The sequence below is a fragment of the Lagenorhynchus albirostris genome, chromosome 3 (genome assembly GCF_949774975.1).
Source record: "Lagenorhynchus albirostris chromosome 3, mLagAlb1.1, whole genome shotgun sequence".
NCBI lineage: Eukaryota > Metazoa > Chordata > Mammalia > Artiodactyla > Delphinidae > Lagenorhynchus > Lagenorhynchus albirostris.
The window spans coordinates 88884475-88908769 of NC_083097.1; the positions used below are offsets into that span (position 1 = coordinate 88884475).

General features: G+C 37.6%; 1 protein-coding gene across 7 annotated transcripts in view; it reads left to right on the top strand.

Annotated features, from left to right (window-relative positions):
- Positions 1–24295, top strand: part of FER (FER tyrosine kinase) — a 478023-nt gene that overhangs the window by 436381 nt on the left and 17347 nt on the right. For all 7 annotated transcript variants that reach the window (XM_060143370.1, XM_060143371.1, XM_060143367.1 and 4 more), the window contains one exon: positions 14038–14192. In XM_060143370.1, coding sequence (XP_059999353.1) covers positions 14038–14192 — 155 coding nt within the window. The remainder of the gene's footprint in view (positions 1–14037; positions 14193–24295) is intronic.

Sequence of the window (24295 nt, forward strand, 5' to 3'; positions counted from 1 at the left end):
CACAGGACATTTGGTGAACATTTTTAAAAACTTTTATCTTGTAGAAGTACAAGAGAAAAATAGTTACATATAGGAAATCAAGTCTTAATGTAATACCACAAAAACAGTCTTATCAAACATAATATAGAATTAAAAATGAGCGAAGATAAAGCAAGCTCTCCTGACTATGGAAAGAAAATATAGAGAGACAGAAAAGAAATTGAATTTCAAATCTTTGTTTCAAGATAAAAAGAATTATTATAATAGACCTTATTCATAACTTTGGCTCTCCTATTTGGATTTCATATACTGAAAGCAATCATAGGACTGAAGGGAAATTTATAATAAAGTCACCTGGGATATCACGTCATAAACCTAAAAAACAACATTAGACATTGAAATGGGAATAATGAAAATTTCATTTTAAAAGAATGTATATGGGAGGCAAGGAAAGAACTGTTCAGATACATGGAAGAAAGTCATTACTTCTCTTGAATTCCTATAAACACTGAAAAATGTTTTCCATGAGCAGGATACTGTTGCCACAGTAAATATGATTAGATATTTCCCCTCTGTACATAGGGGCTCAAACTGTTCTAAAGACACTTTTTGTGTTAGCATGCCAGACACGGCCATCTTCCTACTTGACTAAGAGTATGGCCTAAGAATCTACTAAGCATCACCAGACCAGAGGCAAATGTGCAGCTTGACCAAGTAGCTCTGTCTGGTTGGAAGAATTGAGGAGCAGGGCATTTGGAGGACATAATCCATTATTGACCCTCTCAGCAAAGTGCAACGTCTGTGGCATCCCTTGCACAGAGATTATTATCCTGCAAAGGGTTAACCATCTGCGGATCATTCAGTATCTAAATCTAGGTGCATTCCATCGTAATTAGAGTGTGTTTGTTCATTAGTAACTGAACATTTTGCAGACCTTAAAAATTTAAATGATCTTGAAGCTCATTGTGGCACCTTGTGCATCAAAAATTACACAGTTGCTCTCCTCTTTATGTGCCTTTTATGTCCTAATTTAGGCGCCAGTGTATGTGTATCATATAGTGAAAGTATAAACAACAAATGGTTTTGGAGGAATTGTTATGTGCCTTTATACAGAGTAGAAAAATAAAATAGAAAATAGAATAGAAAAAATAATGTTTACTTTAGTCCTCTCAATATAGTGTATATTCTAGAGCCTAAGCACTGATCAGGGGCTCTATTTCATCAAACTTAAATGGAAAAGAAGTCAAGTCTCAGGAACAAAATGGCAGAAATCTATCTACTCAGAGATTGCAGAGTACAGTTAAGTCCCCTACATACGAACAAATTCCGTTCCGAGAGCACATTCATAAGTCCAATTTGTTCTTAAGTCCAACAGAGTTAGCCTAGGTACCCAACTAACACAATCGGCTATATAGTACTGTACTTTAATAGGTTTATAATACATTCGCATCTTTGAAAGCGGCATGAAGGTTCGTATGTAGGGGATTTACTGTATAAATTTTGTCAAGATAAAAATGAACAGTAGTTCAAAGGAACCAGAATACTCAGCATTGTAGAATACTGAAAGCACACAGGCTTTGGAACAAGACAGATTCCATACTCAGCCACTTATCAGCTATATTTTCTTGAGCAAGTTATTTAATCTCTGAGCCTCAGTTTCTTTATCGGTATAATAGATACTTACACTTAAAATAGGGGTTAGGGATAATAGGTTAAGCTCCTGGTATCATGCCTGACACATACTAGGTGCTAAATAAATTGTCACTCTTATTCTTACAGGGTTGAGAAATGTATTTCCTTGGTCGTAGCTTGTAACTTATAACTTACCCTCCCAGCTTTACTTCCATTCATCAGCTGTTGGCATTCACTTTTGCAATGGAAAGGTGGAAAACTCTTCACCAGGATCATCTAGCATCACTGTGTGGCTAGATTCATCCAGCCACTTACAGTAAGACAATACCTTTAACCTAGAGCTTACAGAATGTTAGTTGAAAGGACCATGTGCTGGCCACCAAGTGGTGGACCATGGACCACTGGTTCCTCCGACTTATTGCAGGTGTTCCAAGTGTACATCAAGCATTGTTTGAGACAGAATAATATATTTGTATATAACTATGCAGTACTCTTTTACTGTTGTGATTAATACAAATTTGTTTCAAAACATCTTTGAATCCCTAGTAGCCTTTCCATTATATTGTATTTTCTCTGTCAGCCATTATAAAACATACACCTCTCACATCAGGGTAGATGTGGTACAAAGGAATCATAAAACTGTTGGATATTATGCGGGAACCCTTATGCTCAAAAAAAAGTCAAGAACTGGTGCTCTCATTCCCAAGGTCCAGGAAAATGATGTGTGATGTACTCGTTTACACATCTTGTTAAGGAAAACACTGGTGAGAACTCAAGTCTCCAGCCCCTTGTCCAGAACTCCCAACAGTGGAGATGTTTTCATTATTGCTTTTGGAAAAATCTGAAATGTATCTAATGTTCAGATTAGTATTCATGAAGTTGAGTATTAATCGAAAATCAGTTATTTGAAAAAGGATCTAAAACTGTACCTGACACATATAAAACACTCAACAAATGGTTGCTATTATCTTGATGACTCTTTAGTAAGGAGTGATTTTGTCACTGTTTTCTACCTGTTGCTCAGAGTAACTTACCGCTTACAAGTGTAACATTGTAGGTTGTATCATTAGTCACCCAGGCAAGTGGCTTTTGTTCTCATTTCTCATACTCTCAGAATAGGAGTGGTTGGATTTTTTTTTTTTTTTTTTTTTTTTGCGGGCCTCTCACTGCTGTGGCCTCTCCCGTTGCGGAGCACAGGCTCTGGACACACAGGCTCAGCGGCCATGGCTCACAAGCCCAGCCGCTCCGCGGCATGTGGGATCTTCCCGGACCGGGGCACCAACCCACGTCCCCTGCATCAGTAGGCGGACTCTCAACCACTGCGCCACCAGGGAAGCCCTAGGAGTGGTTGGATATTTTTTAAATCTCCCTTCCGGAAGTCTTTTAGGAGTAGAGGCTCTTGCCATTAGTACTGAGGCTAACTTTGGAGGCAAGTCCTTGCAACACATTTTATTGCAGCCTCAAGACAGCTGTTGGCCTTTAATGTGCATGTTTAAGACAGCTCTGTTTTGTTGTTGAACTACCCACTGGGATTTGATACATTTCTGTGAACGAAAGAGATTTAAACATTTACTTGCCATCAATGTTTTTTAATTTGTCCTCCTCTCCGCCCACCATGCCCCAGTTCCTGTTGGCCAGACTCTTTTTATTAATAGAATCAACATTAGATCAATATTTATTTAAAAACTGTAGTGGTCTCTAGGTATCTAATTTCACAACGTGGCCTTCAGGTGATAGCAGAAAATGGTAAATGAGAGATATTTATTTCTGACCATACAAGTAGAGCTTTATAAAACTATAAACCATCCAGATTAATCACATTAGTTAAATACAAAGAAAGTTCCCCTTGGGTTTTTCAGGTAAATTGAGGACTGAAGCAAGTATTATCACTATGTGTTTGGTTCTGAATTTCTTTTCAATATCCATATTTAGTATGAGTCCCCTTTCTTTACCTAACTATCCAAGAATTGATTTATAAGCTAAATAAAAGAATATGTGGAGTCTGTACTTGTGCATGCCCAACCGGAATTCTCTTGTTGCCCAAGGGAAGGAGATGAAAGAGCCAAAAGAAGTAAGCACTTCTATATGTGCTGAACATGTCCATTGTAAGTAAAGGCACATGACTTCCAGGAGCTTCCATAAGTGGTTCTCATGCAGCCAGCTCTGTCAGGCAAGGACTTAATTGTTTCATGCCCCAGCTCTCAGGCAGCAGCCTCATTAGAGGAGATCACCAAAGGCCCCTGTTTCTCCACAGAATGCAGCCCAGTGGAGCATTACTCCAGTATAAGTAGATTCAGTGGTTGAGGCAGCTAAGCCTCCAGTGGTGATCTTCCTTTGCTGTTGAGAAAGAGAGTCACCTGGTTTAGAATAAATACACTAAAACTAGCCCTAGAGCTTTTTTAGAAGTTGTAGCTGCATTTTGCCCACACCCAAAGCCCCATCACACTCATATATTCACCCAGTGCCCGGATTGACTTTCCCCTAAGAGCCCACTGTACACCCTGCCCAGGCCGGCTCTCTCAGCCAGTTCTTGTTACTCGATTTTACCTTTTCTCTTCTTTCTTCTCACTGTCAGAACGTGCCTGCCCTGTCATCCCTAAGATTTTATATGATGTCTATTCAATTATCTCTTGGAATAATTTATGGTAAAATGTGAGTAAAAGGTAACACATGCCTCCCTCCCCACAGGTAACATTCACATTTTTGCAGAGGCTTTAAGTAAATGAAGAGACTCAGGTCTTGAGGATTCTAAGTGTCCTGGCAGGCAGCAGGACAGGGATTTCAGGAGTCCATTGGCTCTCACCATATAAACCCACAGGGCACTGGACCAGCCCTGAGCAAAAAGGCCTAAATTACACTCTGACCTTCCCTGCACACATGGTCTGCTACTGCGTTCATAGAAGCAGCACTTTCCTTCCAACCTCCCAGAAGTCTGTGACACTCAACAATTTTTCAAAGGAACAGGAAAAGCACAGTTTAATAATGGGGCTGATTTTCACACTGTTGCAGCTGGGGTTCCTTTGCGGCCTGTGCTTTTAAAAATAAGTGCCCCATTAACACTGGGCACAGAGCTCACCAAGCAAGAGGTATGAAGTGTGATGGAGGAAGTTGCGAAGGGAAGAGAGAGAGGTGGTGAGGAACAATGTGACCAGTGGAAAACTGGGAGTGAAGTCACAGGTGCAACTGAAAACAAGAAATGGAGAGAGATTTTCACATTTACATGTACTTTATTCAAAGGAAAGATAAGGTAGATTCTGAAGTGGAAATAAGCAACGTGTGATTGGCAGAAGGATCTGGCTGGTCATCTTTTTTTATCTAATCTCTGATCCCATCACTGTCAGCTAAATAGTGGCTTTAGTATCAGGTGGTATAAAACCGTCCCCTAGGTGCCAGCTCTGTTGCCAAAGATACGCCATCTTGCCCCACCTCCATTTGCTGGTGTGCTCTGTCAGACGGTTTATAGTTCTATTTCTGTTATCATGTGCAAAATTTTCCAACAAGAAACAGGCAATCCTACTCTCTTTCCATCAAAACAATCATGTATATTGTTTAAAGCAGTTAGTGACTCTTGGCATCTTCAGAAAATGGGTTTTTCATGTGCTTATTATATAGATTTTTTGGTTTTTTTTTTCACTTTTGAGAGGGGAGAGAGTTTGAAGTGTCACTTCTTTTCTTAAAGGTAACCAATTTTAACTCTTTTGTTGTTTAAAATTCAGAAATTGTAGCCATTGGCTGTAGATTAAGTGGTATGTAATTGGATTACATTCCGAAAGAGAATTACAAAATGTGTTGAGGCATGATAACAGGTGGCTAAAATGTCAGACTCTGAGGCTGGGCTGCTGGAGTCCAATTCCTGATTCTCCCCACCTCACCCCCTTGTGGGCTGTGTAACCTTAGGCAGTCACTTCACTCTCTGGGTGTGAGTTTCATCATCTATAAAAATGAAGATCATAAATACAGTTAATTAGAAGAATTAGGCGACGTTTATGAAAGGAGCTTACATGCCTGACAAGTAGTAAATACTATATAAATTGTTGTTAGGAGCACTAAATTGTACGGCTTTTATATTTATATAAATAGAAAAATAGTCAAATATTCCAATTAGAAGCAGGGAAAAGGCAGTGATTCTCCAACACATGGTTTCTGTGGCTAAAATTCAAGTTTTACTGGGGTAAATGTGAAGTTTTATATCTGTGTGGCCATTTTCCAATTACTGTGCTAAGCAGTTTATATAATTTTCACAACAATCTTGGGTAGATACTATTATTATTCCTACTTTACAGATGAGAAAACTGAGGCTAAGCATAAGTAAATTTCTAAAGGTCCAAGAGCTAGTAAATGATGTAATGTTTCCAAATTGCTGCTTTTAACTACTTCTCTAAATGCCCCCAAAATGTGCTTCCACTATCAATCAGTTATAGATGTTGTGCAGTAATAAGCTATGAGAATTCTGTTCTTTAGCAGAACATAATAAGGCAGATGAAGTCTGCTTCATTTCTCCCCTACCCCTGAGTTGTTGGCTTTATGCCATGTGTTAGAATGAGGAAATCTCAGGGCCTTAAAGAGATTTTCTCCTCCTAAGTGCTGATAGTTACCTGTGGCTCGGTATTATCCAGACCCAGTGGGAAAAGAAGCAAATATTTCTCTAACTCCTTTCCTATGTGAGGGATAAATCTTGACTTGGGGGAATCTTAGCTGCAAAGTAGTAAGTGACGTTTGGGATAAAGCAGCCAGCAAAGGAGAACATTGGCCCAACCTCCTGGTTGTTCCTGGTTTACCATAGTATTTGCCCTGAGAGGCAACATCACCACAGAGCAAGATGTGCACTGTTGTACTTTCCAGAGAACAAAGAAACTGTGCTCATCTCCATTGCCTGCTGGCGTTGGATTTCCTGTAACTGTCCTCTGTTCTCATTTTATCCTTAATTAGCCTGTCACATATTATGTACAACTTGTAAGACATCCCCGGTATACACTCAGAAGTTGGAGTCTTCAAATAAGATTACTCAGCAGACATAGGTGGAACATTTCCATATCCTTTCGGCTGCCAGCAGCATTCACTGTGATATTCCTCTGCACATGGTGAGATACAGCTATCTCCGCTACCTCCTGTGAATGACCATACCAGCCTGTTATGAGACTTCTCATCTCTGAATTTCTGTAGGATTTGCAGTTGGTAACACACTGGCTCATACTGACTTGTTCTCTGGCACTTTCATGTGTGAAGAGGAAGGGGGCATGAGCGGTCCTCCTAGAGTGTCTGTCCCGGGTCTGGGCAACCCTGAGCTTACTAAAGAAAGGAATGGAGAGGAGAGAAGGGGCAGAGGTGTGTGTCTACCTTATCTCTCAAATTAGATTGTCAGCTTCTCAGCCCAGAGACCATATCTGTCGTTCCTATCTCCTTTAATTCTTTTCAGAATACTAGGCAAACTGTGAGTATGCAGGGCATGCTTACTGCCTGAAGGCCTAAGGTTTTAATTCATAGAGTATGCCCAAAAGATACCATTTCCATGCACTTGAACTTACTGCCACCCAAAGAAAGTAAAGTTTTCTGTAAATGTTACTGAAACGTTATTTACATTGAATTGAAGATACCGCTGCATTAGTTTTAGTTTGGTCCCTCATAAAACTGTTAAGCGTCATTTCAGAGGACAAACACTAAGCTGGCGCTGCAGTGAAGATGGTTACAACAACAGAAGTATATGTAGTTGTAAAGCATAGGTATTATTCTGAGTAAAGTACTAACACTGCAATCCTGCAAATGACTAAAATGCTGCACTGAATGAAAGCTCATTCCGACCAAGAGTAATGGCATTTGGCTCTGAGGAGGTGTCAGCCAGTTCACTGAATAAGATTGGGAGGTGTGCCTTGCAGTGCCATTGTACTTCTGTCACAATCAGTTGACCATGCGTATGTCATCTATTTCTGGACCCTCTATTCTGTTTCACTGATCTATAATATCTTATTTTCCTTTACTTAACTATATTAATAACAATAGCTTTATAGTGAGATTTAGCATCAGGTTAGGTAAGTCATTCAACTTTATACTTCTTTCTTAAAATTACTTTATTCTAGAACCTTTACATGTCCATGTCCAATTTATATTTTTTTATTTTTATTGCAGCACAGTTGATTTACAATATTGTGTTAGTTTCAGGTGTACAGCAAAGTGAATCATTTATACACATACATATATCCACACTTTTTTAGATTCTGTTCCCATATAGGTCATTACAAAGTATTGAGGAGGGTTCCCTGTGCTATACAGTAGGTCCTTATTAGTTATCTATTTTATATATAGTAGTGTGTATATTACAGTCCCAATCTCCCAGTCTCTCACAATATCCCTCCCCTGCCCCTTTCTCCCCTGGTAACCATAAGTTTGTTTTCTACAACTATGACTCTATTTCTGTTTTGTAAATAAGTTCATTTGTACCTTTTTTTTTTTAGATTCCACATATAAGTGATATCATATGATATTTGTCTTTATCTGACTGACTTCAGTCAGAATGACAATCTCTGGGTCCATCCATGTTGCTGCAAATGGCATTATTTCATTTTTTGTTTATGGCTGAGTACTATTCCATTGTATATATGTACAACATCTTCTTTATCCATTCCTCTGTCAATGGACATTTAGCTTGCTTCCGTGTCTTGGCTATTGTAAATAGTGCTGCTATGAACATAGGGGTGCATGTATCTTTTTAAATTACAGTTTTCTCTGGATATATGCCCAGGAGTGGGATTGCTGGATCATATGGTAGCTCTATTTTTAGTTTTCTGAGGAACCTTCATACTGTTCTCCATAGTGGCTATACCAATTTACATTCCCATTACAGTGTAGGAGGGTTCCCTTTTCTCCACACCCTCTCCAGCATTTATTGCTTGTAGACTTTTTGATGATGGCCATTCTGACTGGTGTGAGGTGATACCTCATTGTAGTTTTGATTTGCATTTCTCTAATGATTAGTGATGTTGAGCATCTTTCAGTGTGCATCGTGGCCATCTCTATGTCTTCCTTGGAGAAATGTCTATTTAGATCTTCCACCCTTTTCTTTAATTTTTTTTTGGAGTATAGTTGATTTACAGTGTTGTTTTAGTTTCTGCTGTATGGCAAAGTGAATCAGTTATACGTACACAAAAGGGAAAAAACCTACAACCAAGAATACTCTCCCCAGCAAGGGTCTCATTCAGATTCAACGGAGAAATCAAAAGCTTTACAGACAAGCAAAAGCTAAGGGAATTCAACACCCCCAAACCAGCTTTCTGCCCATTTTTTGACTGGGTTGTTTGGTGTTCTTAGGGATCGACGTGCATGAGCTGCTTGTATATTTTGGAGATTAATCCCTTGTTGCTTCATTTGCAAATATTTTCCACATTCTGTGGGTTGTCTTTTCATTTTATTGTGTCCTTTGCTGTGCAAAAGCTTTTCAGTTTCATTAGGTCCCATTTGTTTATTTTTGTTTTTATTTTCATTACTTTAGGAGGTGGATCAGAAAAGATATTGCTGTGATTTATGTCAGAGAATGCTCTGCCTATGTTTTCCCCTAAGAGTTTTATAGTATCTGGTCTTATATTTAGGTCCTTAATCCATTTTGAGTTTATTTTTGTGTACGGTGTTAGAGAGTGTTCTAATTTCATTCTTTTACATGTAGCTGTGCAGTTTTCCCAGCACCACTTATTGAAGAGACTGTCTTTTCTCCATTGTATATCCTTGCCTTCTTTGTCATAGATTAGTTGACCATAGGTGCATGGGTTTATCTCTGGGCTTTCTATCCTGTTCCATTGATCTGTATTTCTGTTTTTGTGCCAGTACCAAACTGTAGCTTTGTGGTATAGTTTGAAGTCAGGGAGCCTGATTCCCTCAGCTCCATTTTTCTTTCTCAGGATTGCTTTGGCTATTCGGGGTCTTTTGTGTTTCCATACAAATTGTAAAATTTTTTGTTCTAGTTCTGTGAAAAATGCCATTGGTAATTTGATAGGTATTGCATTGATCTGTACATTACCTTGGGTGGTATATTCATTTTAACAATATTGATTCCTCCAATCCAAGAACATGGTATAGCTCTCCATCTATTTGTGTCATCTTTGATTTCTTTCATCAGCATCTTATTGTTGTCTGAGTACAGGTGTTTTGCCTCCTTAGGTATGTTGTTTATTGCCAGGTATTTTATTCTTTTTGATGCGACAGTAAATGGGATTGTTTCCTTAATTTCTCTCTCTGATCTCTCATTGTTTGTTAGTGTATAGGAATGCAAGAGATTTCTGTGTATTAATTTTGTATCTGCAACTTTATCAAACTCATTGATGAATTCTAGTAGTTTTCTGGTAGTGTCTTTAGGATTTTCTATGTATAGTATCATGTCACCTGCAAATAGTGACAGTTTTACTTCTTCTTTTCTGATTTGGATTCCTTTTATTTCTTTCTCTTCTCTGATTGCTGTGGCTAAAACTTCCAAAACTATGTTGAATAAAGGTGTCAAGAGTGGACATCCTTGTCAGAGGAAATGCTTTCAGTTTTTCACCATTGAGAATGATGTTAGCTCTGGGTTTGTCATATATGGCCTTTAAAATTAGCTTATCTAATTTTACAAAGATGTCTGCTAGAATGACTGAGAGTGCATTAAATCTATAGATTAATTTGGCCATCTTAGCAATATTGACTTCCACTTCATGAGCATGGACTGTCTTTCCTTTTATTATTTTTTCTCAGTCAAGTTGTATAGTTGTGAGTGTAAAAAACTTGGTTGTCTTGTTTTATTGGCATTACTGTAAATGGAATTTATTTTATTTTCCAATTGTTTGCTGCTATCATGCAAGAATATTTTTTAATATTAACCTTTTACCTTGCAACTTTGCTAAATTTGTTTATTAGTTGTTACATAAATTCCTTGAGATTTTCTGTGTAAAAGTAAAAATCATATCATCTGCAAATACTGCAGGTCACAAACTGTATCTCACTGTTCCAGGTCCTCTTGTAGTAGTAGTAGTAGCAGCAGCAGTAATAGCTTGTTTAAGACTTATTTTGAATCATATATTGCATACTAGCACTTTACAACCATTAGCCTCTTTAACCCAGCTAGGTTGTGTTTTTTAGATGCCTAAAACGAAGATTAACCAAGGCCACTCAAATAAGTGGCAAAGCTATTGTTTATTCTGGCCATCTCTGCCATAGGTAGGACTTGGTGTTCCTGAGCATATATAATATAGTTCCTTCCTACAGATTAAGACGGACCAGCATTTCACTATCACTCACTTTGTCTAGCAACAAACCAGAGTCCCTCACTCTTCCAGTGGGTGCTGGGAAGCAAGTCAAAGATTTAATTTTAACCTTGGGCTTCTTCTAAGGTTCTCCATTGTGAAACTTGGATCTGATGAATAAAGCCAATCTTAGCAAATTAGTAAGGTAGAAATTGTCACATTCCTGTCTGAATGTGTTTAGGTTCTATCACCCAATGTTCCTACTAAAACATAAAAGGCTAATTTAACTCCCTGAGGAAATATCATCATTACCAGTCAACTACTGATATAAGTCAGTTGCTCAAGGTACTTCCTATGTTACAAGACCAATCCTATAAAGTAGACTTTATTTTTTTAGAAGCCTTGAGTCATGTGTGACATATAGGGGTGCATTTCAAAGGTAAATATGTAAAACCATCTCAGCTGAAAGAGAAACAAGTTGTTGACTCTTCCTCAGGGGAAAAGAATTACAAAAGAAAGCATAGAATAGATGACCTGCCTTTAGCAGGGATCACTGCTAGGATAAGACAATATATATGTATTGATTCAACAAACATTTATTGAGCACCTACTATGTGCCAAGTACTATTCTGGACATTGGGGATACAGCTCTAAAGAGCACAGATGGATACCATCACCTCTTTTCAAGGGCTTCACACCTGCCATTGTCATCACCTTTCCCTTCCTGCATCAGTTTTACCCTCCATACAGTATTATTCCTGTCTGCGTAAATACATGTAATAGCCCCCATATTAGGGGAAAAACTCCTTTGACCTGAAACCCCCTCTAGTTGCCTCCCCATTTCTCTGTACCCCTTTATAGAAAATTTACTCAGAAGAGTGTCTAAACTCACTATCTCCACTTCATTTTCTCATTCTCTTTGAACACACTCCAGTCATGCTATTGTACCCACCACTCCTCAGAGATTGCTCTTGTCAGTGTCTCATTAAATTCCATGTTTGCAAATCTAATGGCCAGTTCATAGTCCTCATCTTTCTTGTCTTCTCAGTAGTAGATGACAGTTAACTTCTATTCCTGCTTGAAAAGCTTTCCTCACTTGGCTTCCAGGACACCAGCCCCTCTGTTGGTTTCCCTCCTGCCTCACTTGCTGCTCCTTCTCAGCCTTCTTTCTTCAATCCTCGAAATTATGGAGCACTTTTTACTAAAACAGAAGAGGAAATGCACATTAGGGAGCAACTGGCTGTCTCTGCCACACTCTGTGAATCTTGTTCTTCCCCCAGTTCCCCATTTCACTGTCAGCTCCAATCTTCCAGTTGCTTAGGCCAAAATATCTTGGGTCATCCATGACTCTTTCTCTCCTACTCCACATCCAGTCTACCAGCAAACCCTGCTGATTGTATTGATACTTTCAAAATATATTCTGAATCTGATAGCTTCTGATCACCTCCACCACTTTCATCTTAGTGTAGGCTATCGTCACCTCTCCTAGACTTCTGAAATAGTCTGCTTACTGGTCTCTCTGGTCTCTCTGGTCTTGCCAGTCCATTCTCCACATAGTAACATATAATCCTTCAAAAAATAAGTGACATTATGTCATTCCTGTGTGCAGAACTCTCTGGTTACCTCCTAGCTGAATAAAAAGCCAAGGAGCCTACTATTAAAAGGCCACATATTATTTGGTCCTGGCTAACTCTGATTAAATCTGCTATTCTCTCCCTCACTCATTCCCCTCCAGCTCTGCTGGCTTCCTTGATGTTCCTTGAATATACCAAGCATGAACCAATTTTAGGGCCTTTGTATCTACTATTCCTTCTACCTTGAACGCTCTTCACCTAGATATCCCCATGGCTTGTTCCTTAACGCCCTTCAGGTCTTTGATCAACTATCACATTATCAAAGAGACCTTTCCTAACAACCGGTCTAAAATAGGATTCCCGCTTGTAAATCTTTTTCCCTTTATATAACTCTTTTTCTTCTTAACACTCAACATCATTTGACCTATTATCTGATATTCTTTGTGTGTGTGTGCATGCTCATATACTTTATCTATATTTTCTATATATAAACATTTATATGTACATATATGAATTTGATTATTGAATGTCTTCCCTGCTAGAATGAGAGTACTTGGTCTGTTTTGTTCACTGCTGTCTTTCCTATTAGTTAAGCGTGGTCAAGATAGAGTTCTCTGAGGGGAGCAATGTAATGGTACTTCCCCTTTCTTTTAAAGAAACCTCCTAAAAATTCTAGACAACTCTTCTGCTTATATCTCATTGGCCAGTGTTTAGATTATGGCCACAGCTAGCTGCAGGGGAGGTTCGGAAGTATAGCAGTTTGAGCTAAGAATGAATGAAGAGGAGCCAGCTACGCAAAAGCCTAGAAGGAGAGCACTCCAGGCAAAGGGAATAGCTAAGTGCAAAGCCCTACAGTAGAAATAAGCTTGCCATGTTTAGAGGATTTGTCCTATGTTTGGGTACAAAAAGAAGCTGAATATGGCTGGAATATAGCAAATTATGGAGAGACTGGAACAAGACAAGTTGAGAGAGAGAGAGAGGCAGGGCAGATTATCACGTAGGGTTTTGCACATCCCAGATGCAAAAAAAAAAAAAAGAGTTGCCGGACTCTCTGGCACCTCAGCCATTCTCCAACCTTTGGGAAATTCTAGGGCTACACTGCCAAAGGCTACTTAGCAGCTACAAGCCACATGCAGCTATTTAAATTAAATTAACTGAAAGTAAAGAAAATTTAAAATTTCAGTTTCCCATCACAGCAGCCACACTGCACGTGTTCAATAGTCACACGTGGCCAATGGCTACCTCCTGGGCAGCACAGGTCATGCCAGACAGCATATGCCATTGTCACAGAAAGTTCTGTTAGTGCTGCTCTAGGAAAGCCAGTCAAAGGAGAAATAATGCCAAGTCTGCTTAGTCTCTTCTCTGTGATTTTTCTCTCTTAACCCTAGAATCAGTGTTTTTCTATTTAAATAGAAATAATATATGTGGTGCCTAGAGATTAGCCTGTGGCCTGTTCCATATGCAAATGTTCTTGTGGATGATTTTTACCTATGACAGAAAAGATGAGAAAGACTGGTAAATTGCAAGCATTCTTAAGCTCATTATGAATACATTGCAAATGTAAAATTGCAAAGCATGGAAGTCAGTCATAAGTGTGAAAGCGGCTTTTAATTTGTTTTAATAGGTGTTTTCTATGTCTTATTGTAACCTAGGGATCTTGCTGCAAGAAACTGTCTGGTAGGTGAAAATAATGTTCTGAAAATCAGTGACTTTGGAATGTCTCGTCAAGAGGATGGTGGAGTGTATTCATCTTCTGGCTTAAAGCAGATTCCCATTAAATGGACGGCACCAGAGGCTCTTAATTATGGTAAGAATAGACTTTTTTCTTTTTGGTGGTAAAAATGGACTCCATTAGCACAAAACATTCACAAGCAAAGTTACAGGGGTAGAGCAGAGCTCCAGTTAGAATCATCTGAGGAGCAACAAAAAAGGATGTGTAAGTGTGCAGACTTTGCACTTGAACATGAGCACAAACTTAATTCATTGATCTTATTAATCAGATTTTTGTATGGAAGATTGCTAGATTTAAAAGATGGATAATACTTACAAGCATTGTTAAGTATGACTGTACCTCTGAAAGTTTTTATTGTTATCCAAAAAAAGATTATTTCTATCTTAATAGTCAAATTATACCCAGAGTAAAAATGTTGCTGTGGCTCTGGACTATTTCTTTTGAATGTCTTATAATTGGTCCAATAACCTCATCTAATGTTAGGTTCCTAAATATTAAGTCAGTCAATGCTGTAGTTTCTCACTCTGAAAATTGACAAGGTTTCTTAGCATCTCAGTCTCTGGAGCTTGTATAAATCTCATGGGAAGAGAGAGATGGGAGTTACATTTTAAAACAGCAGGGATTTTTTTCACTTGAATTTTTATGTATCATTGTGATTGGAAGTAAATACAGCTTGTATTATCTGTGGTTGGGATGAAATGGGCCATAGCAAGATGGGTAAGAGCTCAAGAATTTTTTTTTTAAATGTGCTTTTAAGTGAAATTAAAAATTACATTTTCATTAAGGGAAGCAGCATATGAGCCATGAGTTGGTGAATGGGTATAGTATGTTTTGAATAAAAATATCATAAAGTGGAGGGAAGCATTATGCAATGTCCCTGTGTCCTCAGTCCTGCTCCTAGAAGTAGAGATGCACAAGAGGCAGGCAAGGGCACGCAGCTTGTGAGACTCTGTGCCAGCTGGCGCCACGCGTGTGTGGCCGCTGCCCCTCATCATGGTCCCTGCCTTGCTGCAGCTCGTAACAAAGTATTCATCAGAAAATATTCAGTAAGTGCCACCTCCACGTGGCCAGGGCACCAAGCCTCGCCTCAGCCTCCTACTTCTGCCTCCTTATGGCTGGACCTAGACCAGGTGTGGGAGGGAAGAAGCTGAGGTTTGTGACATGAAAGCATATTAGAGAGATTGAAGACAAGATGACAGAATAGAATAGGACTTGAGCTCACCTCCTGTTATGAAAACACCAAAATCATAACTGCTGAACAACCATCAGCAAAAAAAAGACTGGAACCTACCAAAAAAGATATTCTACATCCAAAGACAAAGAAGAAGCCACAATGAGACGAGGAACAAGATCCAGCTCCACCCACCAGTGGGAAGGCACCAGGAAGCCTGCACAAGCCCTTGGACCCATCTCACCCACCAGGGGTCAGACATCAGAAGCAAGAAGAACTACAATCCTGCAGCCTGCAGAGCCCACAAACACAGAAAGTTGGAAAAAGTGAGACAGCAGAGAAATATGTTCCAGATGAAGGAACAAGATAAAACCCCAGAAGAACAACTAAGTGAGGAGGAGATAGGCAATCTGCCTGATAAAGATGATCCAAGATCTCAGAAAAAGAATTGGAGGCACAGACCAAGAAGATACAAACAATGTTTAATGAAGAGCTAGAAGATTTAAAGGACAGACAGAGATGAACAATATAATAACTAACTGAAGTGAAATATATACTAGAAGGAATCAGTAGCAGAATAAATGAGGCAGAAGAACGAATAAGTCAGCTGGAAGACAGATTGGTGGAAATCACTGCCACAAAACAGAATAAAGGAAAAAGAATGAAAAGAGATGAGGACAAACCAAGAGATCTCTAGGACGAGATTAAATGCATCAACATTCACATTATAGGGGTTGCAGAAGGAGAAAAGAGGAAGGGCCTGAGAAAATATTTGAAGAGATAATAGCCAGAGACTTCCCTAACGTGGGAAAGGAAACAATCACTCAAGTTCAGGAAGCACAAAAAATCCCATACAGGGTAAACCTGAGGAGGACCATGCCAAGGCACATATTAATCAAATTAACAAAAATTAAAGACAAAGAGAAAATGTTAACAATTTATTGGCAGGAGACATATTAATATGTCTCTTGTTACCTGAACATTATTGACCAGAGACGTATCAATACGTTTTTAGAGAGTGATACAATTAATATCCACTTGCAAAGTTGTTAGAGCTTAAATTGATCAACAGTTCATTAGACAACTTATGATGTCATTATCATTCACATTTTCCTCTGTTAGGTTTTTGTTCCAACCTTGTGTGTATTATAAACTCAAGTTTATTACCATAAAATTTTCAAAAATGACACATCGCTAAATTTTGAGTGAAGAAGAATTTTTCGGTGAATTTTATGCAGATACTTTCTCTGATTGAGCAACATATATACTAGTGTCTCAGAAGATGATAGTTCTTCAGAATATAGTTCTGATTCACACAATGTGAATATTAGACCAAGAAAAAGACAAAAAACCTTAGTGATTGATTCTGATACAGAAAGTGAAAATGAAACTCACGGTGCTGGAGAATGCTCCTTTGCTTCTACAGAAGAGTGGATTGAAGACAACATTTCATGAAAATTAAAAGACTTCACAGGTGTGTCAGGTGTAACTGCTGACTATAATAACCCACAAAGTGTTAGTGAAATAACAATTAATTTTTGGTAATGACTTTTTCGAGTTGGTCACTTCTCAAACTTGTATCACCAGCAGAATGAAAAATCATATGAAAACTATGATAAGGATTTAAGATGGACTGATGTAACCAGTAGTGACATGAAGAAGTTTCTTGGATTAATAATTTTGATGGGACAAATAAGAAAGTCACAATGGAAAGAATATTGGTCGACTGATCCCTTACTTGAAACACCTGTCTTTCCAAAGATTATGACAAGAAGAAGGTTCAAACAAATAATGATATTTCTTCACTTGAACCATAACTCAGAAACTGTACTTCCTGCAGACAGAACTTCAAAAGCTAAACCTCTTTTGTATTATTTTCTACCAAAATTTCAATTGATCTATATACCCAAACAAGAGCTGTCACTTGAGGAGGCAATGATAGAGTGGAGAGGACGACTCAGATTCAAAACCTGTATTTCCAGAAAACTTACAAAATATGGAATTTTGGTCAGGATGGTTACCGCAAATGAAACGATATATATGCTACCTTGAGATTTACATGGGTGAAGGAAAGAAACTGCAAGAAACAATATTATCGGTCCTACAACCTTATCTTGGTTCATGGCACCATATTTACAAAGACAATTATTACAACAGTGTGTCTGCATCTGAAATATTGTTGAAAAATAAAACCAGAGTTTGTGGGACTATAAGAGAGTATCATGGTCTACCAAACCAATTAAGGAAGAAATCTAAAAATCTACAGAGGGGAGAAATGACATTCTTATGGAAGGGAGAAGTGATCTTCTTATATGGAAAGACAAGAGGCTAGCCTGCATGGTGACAACTCTTCATGACGCCTCCATAGCATCTACAGGAAAGGAAGACAGGAGGACTGGCCATCAGATAACTAAACCCACTTGTATATTAGAGTATAATAAATATATGAAAGGAGTTGATCGGTCTGATCAATATCTGGCAAAATTCAATATCCTCTGGAAGACTCAAACCTGGTATAAGAAAGTGGGTTTCTATTTGAGTAGTTGTGGTTTATTCAATGAGTTTAAAATTTATTGTAGCCTTAATGCACAGAATTAAATGACTTAACAAGCAATTTTCATTAGCAGTAGCTAGAGAATGGGTAACTGACAATTCTGGTGAATGCAGTGGTAGTCCTGCACCTGGTCCTTCTTGTGGCATTTCTAAAAGAGCCCCCAACAAAGATCCACCTTGTCAACTATCAGGTAAAATAAAAGAACATATTCTAGAGGAAACAATACCCACAGGACTAACAGAACAAATGCCACCAGAAAGTGTAGAGTCTGCTCTAACAGGGGAAAGTGCAGTGAAACACAATATATTTGTAATAGATGTTCTGTTCCCCTGCACAGAGGTACCTGCTATACTGCCTATCACACTCTAACGAACTATTAGAATACTTTAGTAAGACATGTACAAAGTTTTAAATACATTAAGTTCAAAAAAAGTTGTTGATATTTACTCAAACGCAGGTGTTTCAATATTCACTTACATAACAAATCGCCTGGCCATAGACGTTATTTTCTGCAAAAATCCCCCAGTCAATAATGTGTTAAAAGCAATAAGAGAAAAGCAACAAATAACATACAAGGAAATCCCCATCAGGTGGTTTTTCAGCAGAAACTCTGCAGGCCAGAGGGAGTGGCAGGATATATTTAAAGTGATGAAAGGGAAAAATCTACAACCAAGAATATTCTACCCAGCAAGCCTCTCATTCAGATTTGACAGAGAAATCGAAGCATTACAGACAAGCAAGAGCTAAGAAAATTCAACACCACCAAACCAGCTTTACAACAAATGTTAAAGGAACTTCTCTAGGTGGCAAAGACAAGACCACAACTAGAAACAAGAAGATTACAAATGGGAAAACTGACCAGTAAAGGCAAACATACAGTAAAGGTAGAAAGTCATCCACATGCAAATAAGATATCAAAACCAGCAGTCATTAGAATAGGAGAGTACAAATTCAGGATATTGGAAATGCATTTGAAAATAAGAGACCAGCAACTTAAAACAATCTTGAACATATATAGACTGCTATATCAAAACCTCATGGGAACCACAAACTAAAAGTCTACAATACACACACAGAAAAGGAAAAGCAATCTAAACACAACACTAAAGATAGTCATCAAATCACAAGAGAATAGAACAAAAGAGGAAGGTAAGAAAAAAAAGACCTAAAAAAACAAATCCCAAACAATTAACAACATGGCAATAAGAACATACATATCAATAATTACCTTAAATGTAAACGGATTAAATGCTCCAACCAAAAGACACAGACTGGATGAATGGATACAAAACCAAGACCCATATATATGCTGTCTACAAGAGACCCACTTCAGATCCAGGGACATGTACAGACTGAAAGTGAGGGAATGGAAGATGGTATTCCATGCATATGGAAATCAAAAGAAAGCTGGAATAGCAATACACATATCATCAGACAAAATAGACTTTAAAATAAAGACTGTTACAAGAGACAAAAAAGAACACTACATAATGATCAAGGGATCAATCCAAGAAGAAGATATAACAATTGTAAATATATATATTTACAATTGTAAATATGTATATATTGAGCACCTCAATACATAAGGCAAATGCTAACAGTCATAAAAGAAGTCAACAGTATCACAGTAATAATGGGGGACTTTAACACCCCACTTTCATCAATGGACATCCAGACAGAAAATCAGTAAAGAAACACAGGCCTTAAATGACCTTAATTGACACATTAGACCAGATGGGCTTAATTGATATTTATAGAGCATTCCATCCAAAAGCAGCAGATTACACTTTCTTCTCAAATGCACATGGAACATTCTCCACAACAGATCACATCTTGGGTCACAAATCAAGCCTCGGTAAATTTAAGAAAATTGAAATCAAGCATCTTTTCCAAACACAATGCTGTGAGACTAAAAATCAACTACAAGAAAAAAAGCTATAAAAAACACAAACATGTGGAGGCTAAACAATATGTTACTAAATAACCAGTGGATCACTGAAGAAATCAAAGAGGAAATCAAAAAATACCTAGAGACAAATGACAATGAAAACACTATGATCCAAAAACCTTTGGGACACAGCAAAAGCGGTTCTAAGAGGGAAGTTTATAGCAATACAATCTTACCACAGGAAACAAGAAAAATCTCAAACAACCTAAACTTACACCTAAAGCAACTAGAGAAAGAACAAAAGAAACCCAAAGTTAGTAGAAGGAAAGAAATCATAAAAATCAGCAAAGAAATACATAAAATAGAGACAAAGAAAACAACAGCAAAGATCAATGAAACTAAAAGCTGGTTCTTTGAAATGATATACAAAATTGATAAGCCTTTAGCTAGACTCATCAAGAAAAAAGGGAGAGAGCTCAAATCAATAAAATTAGAAATGATAAAGGAGAAGTTACAACAGACACCAAAGAAATACAAAGGATCATAAGAGACTACTACAAGCAACTATACACCAATAAAATGGACAACCTAGAAGAAATCGACAAATTCTTAGAAAGGTACAATCTTCCAAGACTGAACCAGGAATAAATAGAAAATATGAACAGACCAATCACAAGTACTGAACTTGAAACTGTGATTTAAAGACTCCCTACAAACAAAAGTCCAAGACCAGATGGCTTCATAGGCGAATTCTATCAAACATTTAGAGAAGAGTTAACACCTATCCTTCTGAAACTATTCCAAAAAAATTGTAGAGGAATGAACACTCCCAAGCTCATTCTATGAGGCCACCATCACCCTGTTACCAAAACCAGACAAAAATATCACAAAGAAAGAAAAGTACAGGGCAATATCACTAATGAACATAGACACAAAAATCCTCAACCAAATACTAGCAGCTACATCTAAAAGAATGAACAGCTACATCTAGAAGAATGACATTGGAACATTCTTTAACACCATACACAAAAATAAACTCAAAATGGATTAAAGACCTAAATGTAAGGCCGGATACTGTAAAACTCTTAGAGGAAAACACAGGCAGAACAAACACTCTTTGACATAAATCGCAGAAAGGTCTTTTTGGATCCACTTCCTAGAGTAATGAAAATAAAAACAAAAATAAACAAATGGGAGCTAATTAAACTTAAAAACTTTTGCACAGCAAAGGAAACGTAAACAAAATGAAAAGACAACCCACAGAATGGGAGAAAATATTCGTAAATGAAGCAACTGACAAGGAATTAATCTCCAAAATACACAAACAGCTCATGCGGCTTAATATCAAAAAAACAAACAACCCAATCAAAAAATGGGCATAAGAGCTAAATAGACATTTCTCCAAAGAAGACTTACAGATGACCGACAGGCACAGGAAAAGATGCTCGACATGGCTAATTATTAGAGAAATGCAAATCAAAACTGCAATGAGGTATCACCTAACATGAGTCAGAATGGCTGTCATCAAAAAGTCTACAAACAATAAATGCTGGAGAGGGTGTGGAGAAAAGGGAACCTTCTTACACTGTTGGTGGGAATGTAAATTGGTACAGCCACTACGGAGAACAATATGTAGGTTCCTTAAAAAGCTAAAAACAACTACCATGTGCTCCAGCAATCCCACTCCTGGGCATATATCTGGAGAAAACCATAATTCCAAAAGATACATGCACACCAATGTTCATTGCAGCACTATTTACAATAGCCAGGACATGGAAGCAACCTAAATGTCCATTGACAGAGGAATGGATAAAGAAGACGTGGTGCATATACAATGGAATATTATATATAAATGGAATATTAGCCATAAAAAAGAGTGAAATAATGCCATTTGCAGCAATACGGATGGACCTAGAGATCGTCATACTAAGTGCAGTAAGTCCAACAGAGTAAGATGAATATCATATGATATTACTTATATGTGGAATCTAAAAGAAATTATACAAATGAACTTATTTACAAAACAGAAACGGACTCACATACTTTGAAAACAAACTTATGGTTACCAAAGGGGAAAGGTCGGAGGTGGGGGATAAATTAGGCGTTTGGGATTAACATATACACACTACTATCTATAAAACAGATAATCAACAAGGACCTACTGTATAGCTCAGGGAATTCTACTCAATGTCCTGTAATGACCTATATGGGAAGAAAATCTGAAAAGGAATGGATATATGTATGTATATATAACTGAATCACTTTGATGTATACTTGAAACTAACAGAACATTGTAAATCAAGTATACTCCAATATAAAATAAAAATTAAACTGAAAATATAAAATGATTCTTCGTTGATTTAAAGTGAAAAATTACTTCACCATGAAAAATTAATAAGGTATTTACAAATGTCTTAATGGCTTAATTAAAGACCAGGTAACTTAGAAAGAGCTTGGAGGTGAAACTCATGTAACATAAAATTAACCATTTTAAAGCAAACAATTCAATGGCATTTAGTACATTCACTGTGGTGTGCAACCACTGCCTCTGTCTAGTTCCAAAACACTGTCATCACTCCAAAATAAAATTTATACCCATATTAAGCAGTTACTCCCCATTCCTTCCTTCCCTCAGCCACTGGCAACCACATATCTGCTTTTTGTTGCTATGTATTTACCTATTCTGCATATTTCATATAAATGGAATCATACAATATGTAACCTTTGGAATGTGACTTCTTTCACTTAGTATAATGTTTTCAAGGTTCATCCATGTTGTAGCATGTGTCATTATTTTACTCCTTTTTATGGCTGAATAATCATTCTGCTGTATATATTTGCCACCATTTATTCATCTGTTCATTCATTGATGTATATTTGAGCAGTGTCTACCTTTTGGCTGTTGTGAATAATTCTGCTATAAACATCTGTATGCCAGGATTTATTTGAGGACCTATTTTCAATTATTCTGAGTACACACTAGGTAATATGGTAATTCTGTGCTTAACTTCTTGAGGAACCACCAAATGTTTTCCAGATAAAGCTTTGGAATGTTATTGTTTTGGAAGTGAATTAGGGTGGATCGAGACACCAGAATCTACTTTGTATTTTGCATATCAGCAATGCTATGGCATAGATAAGTGTAGGTAGTTGTCATTGTGAGAAATTGACTAAGCTGTTCTAGTTCCCAACAATGAAATTTTTTAACTTAATACTCCACAGATACTAATCCCCACCCTTAGTGTGTCTTCCCTGTGCTGGCAAGAGAAGCTTTTGGAAGCTTTGCAGATCACAAACTAATTCCACCATTCCTCAAAATCTAGAGAAAATGGCAGCCCTGCTATTTTCCACAGTGATTCTTCTCTGGGGTGGTTATTATTCTAAAGCTATATTCCTAAGGAGAACAATCACAGGGTAAAAGAAAGGACTGTATTCTTTTTATTTACACAGAGGTTTTCTTTAGATGACAAAACATTGTTAAGCACCTTCTTCTTGATTCTTACAGCATCCCTATAAAGGAGCTGGAGCTGGACTTGGGAGCCCTAAAACCTTATCAATAAAATCCAGCTCTCTAGAATGTGTTCTTAACCCTGTTTGCCAGATTCTCTATATTACACTGCCTTTAAAACTCCTCTTACTGCTAAGCAATTATGCCAAGTAAAATCCTGCCTTTAAATCACAGTGTATTTTAGTTGAATTTCAAGCTGACTAAAGTATTTACAAATCAAAATTCTAATTCCAAATATCTTTAAGAGCCAGACCTAAATTTGGTATGTCATATAATAAAGACAGGCAAGAAGATCTTTGATTGGCAGTGAGGGGCCTCTTTTAGCAGTCTTTAATGTTAACTTTATAAAATGCAGAACAACACACCCTCTCGCCATACACAAAAATAAACTCAAAATGGCTTAAAGACTTTAACATAATACATGACACCATAAAACTCCTAGAATAGATCATAGGCAAAACATTCTCTTACATAAATCATACCAATGTTTTCTTAGGTCAGTCTCTCAAGGCAATAGAAATAAAAACAAAAGTAAACAAATGGGACCTAACCAAACTTACAAGATTTTGCACAGCAAAGGAAACCATAAACAAAACGAAAAGACAATTTACAGAATGGGAGAAAATATTTGCAAGTTACGTGACTAACAAGGGCTTAATTTCCAAAATATATTAATAGCTCATACAACTCAATAACAAAAAAACAAACAACCCAATCAAACAATGGGCAGAAGACCTAAATAGACATTTCTCAAAAGAAGACATATAGATGGTCAACAGGCACATGAAAATATGCTCAACATCGCTAATTATTAGAGAAATGCAAATCAAAACTACAATGAGGTACCACCTCACATCAGTCAGAATGGCCATCATTAAAAAGTCTACAAAAAATAAATGCTAGAGAGGGTGTGGAGAAAAGGGACCCCTCCTACACTGTTGGTAGGAATGTAAGTGGGTGCAGCCACTGTGGAAAACAGTTCCTCAGAAAACCAAAAATAGAATTACGATATGATCCAGCAATCTCATTCCTGGGCGTATACCCACACAAAACTATA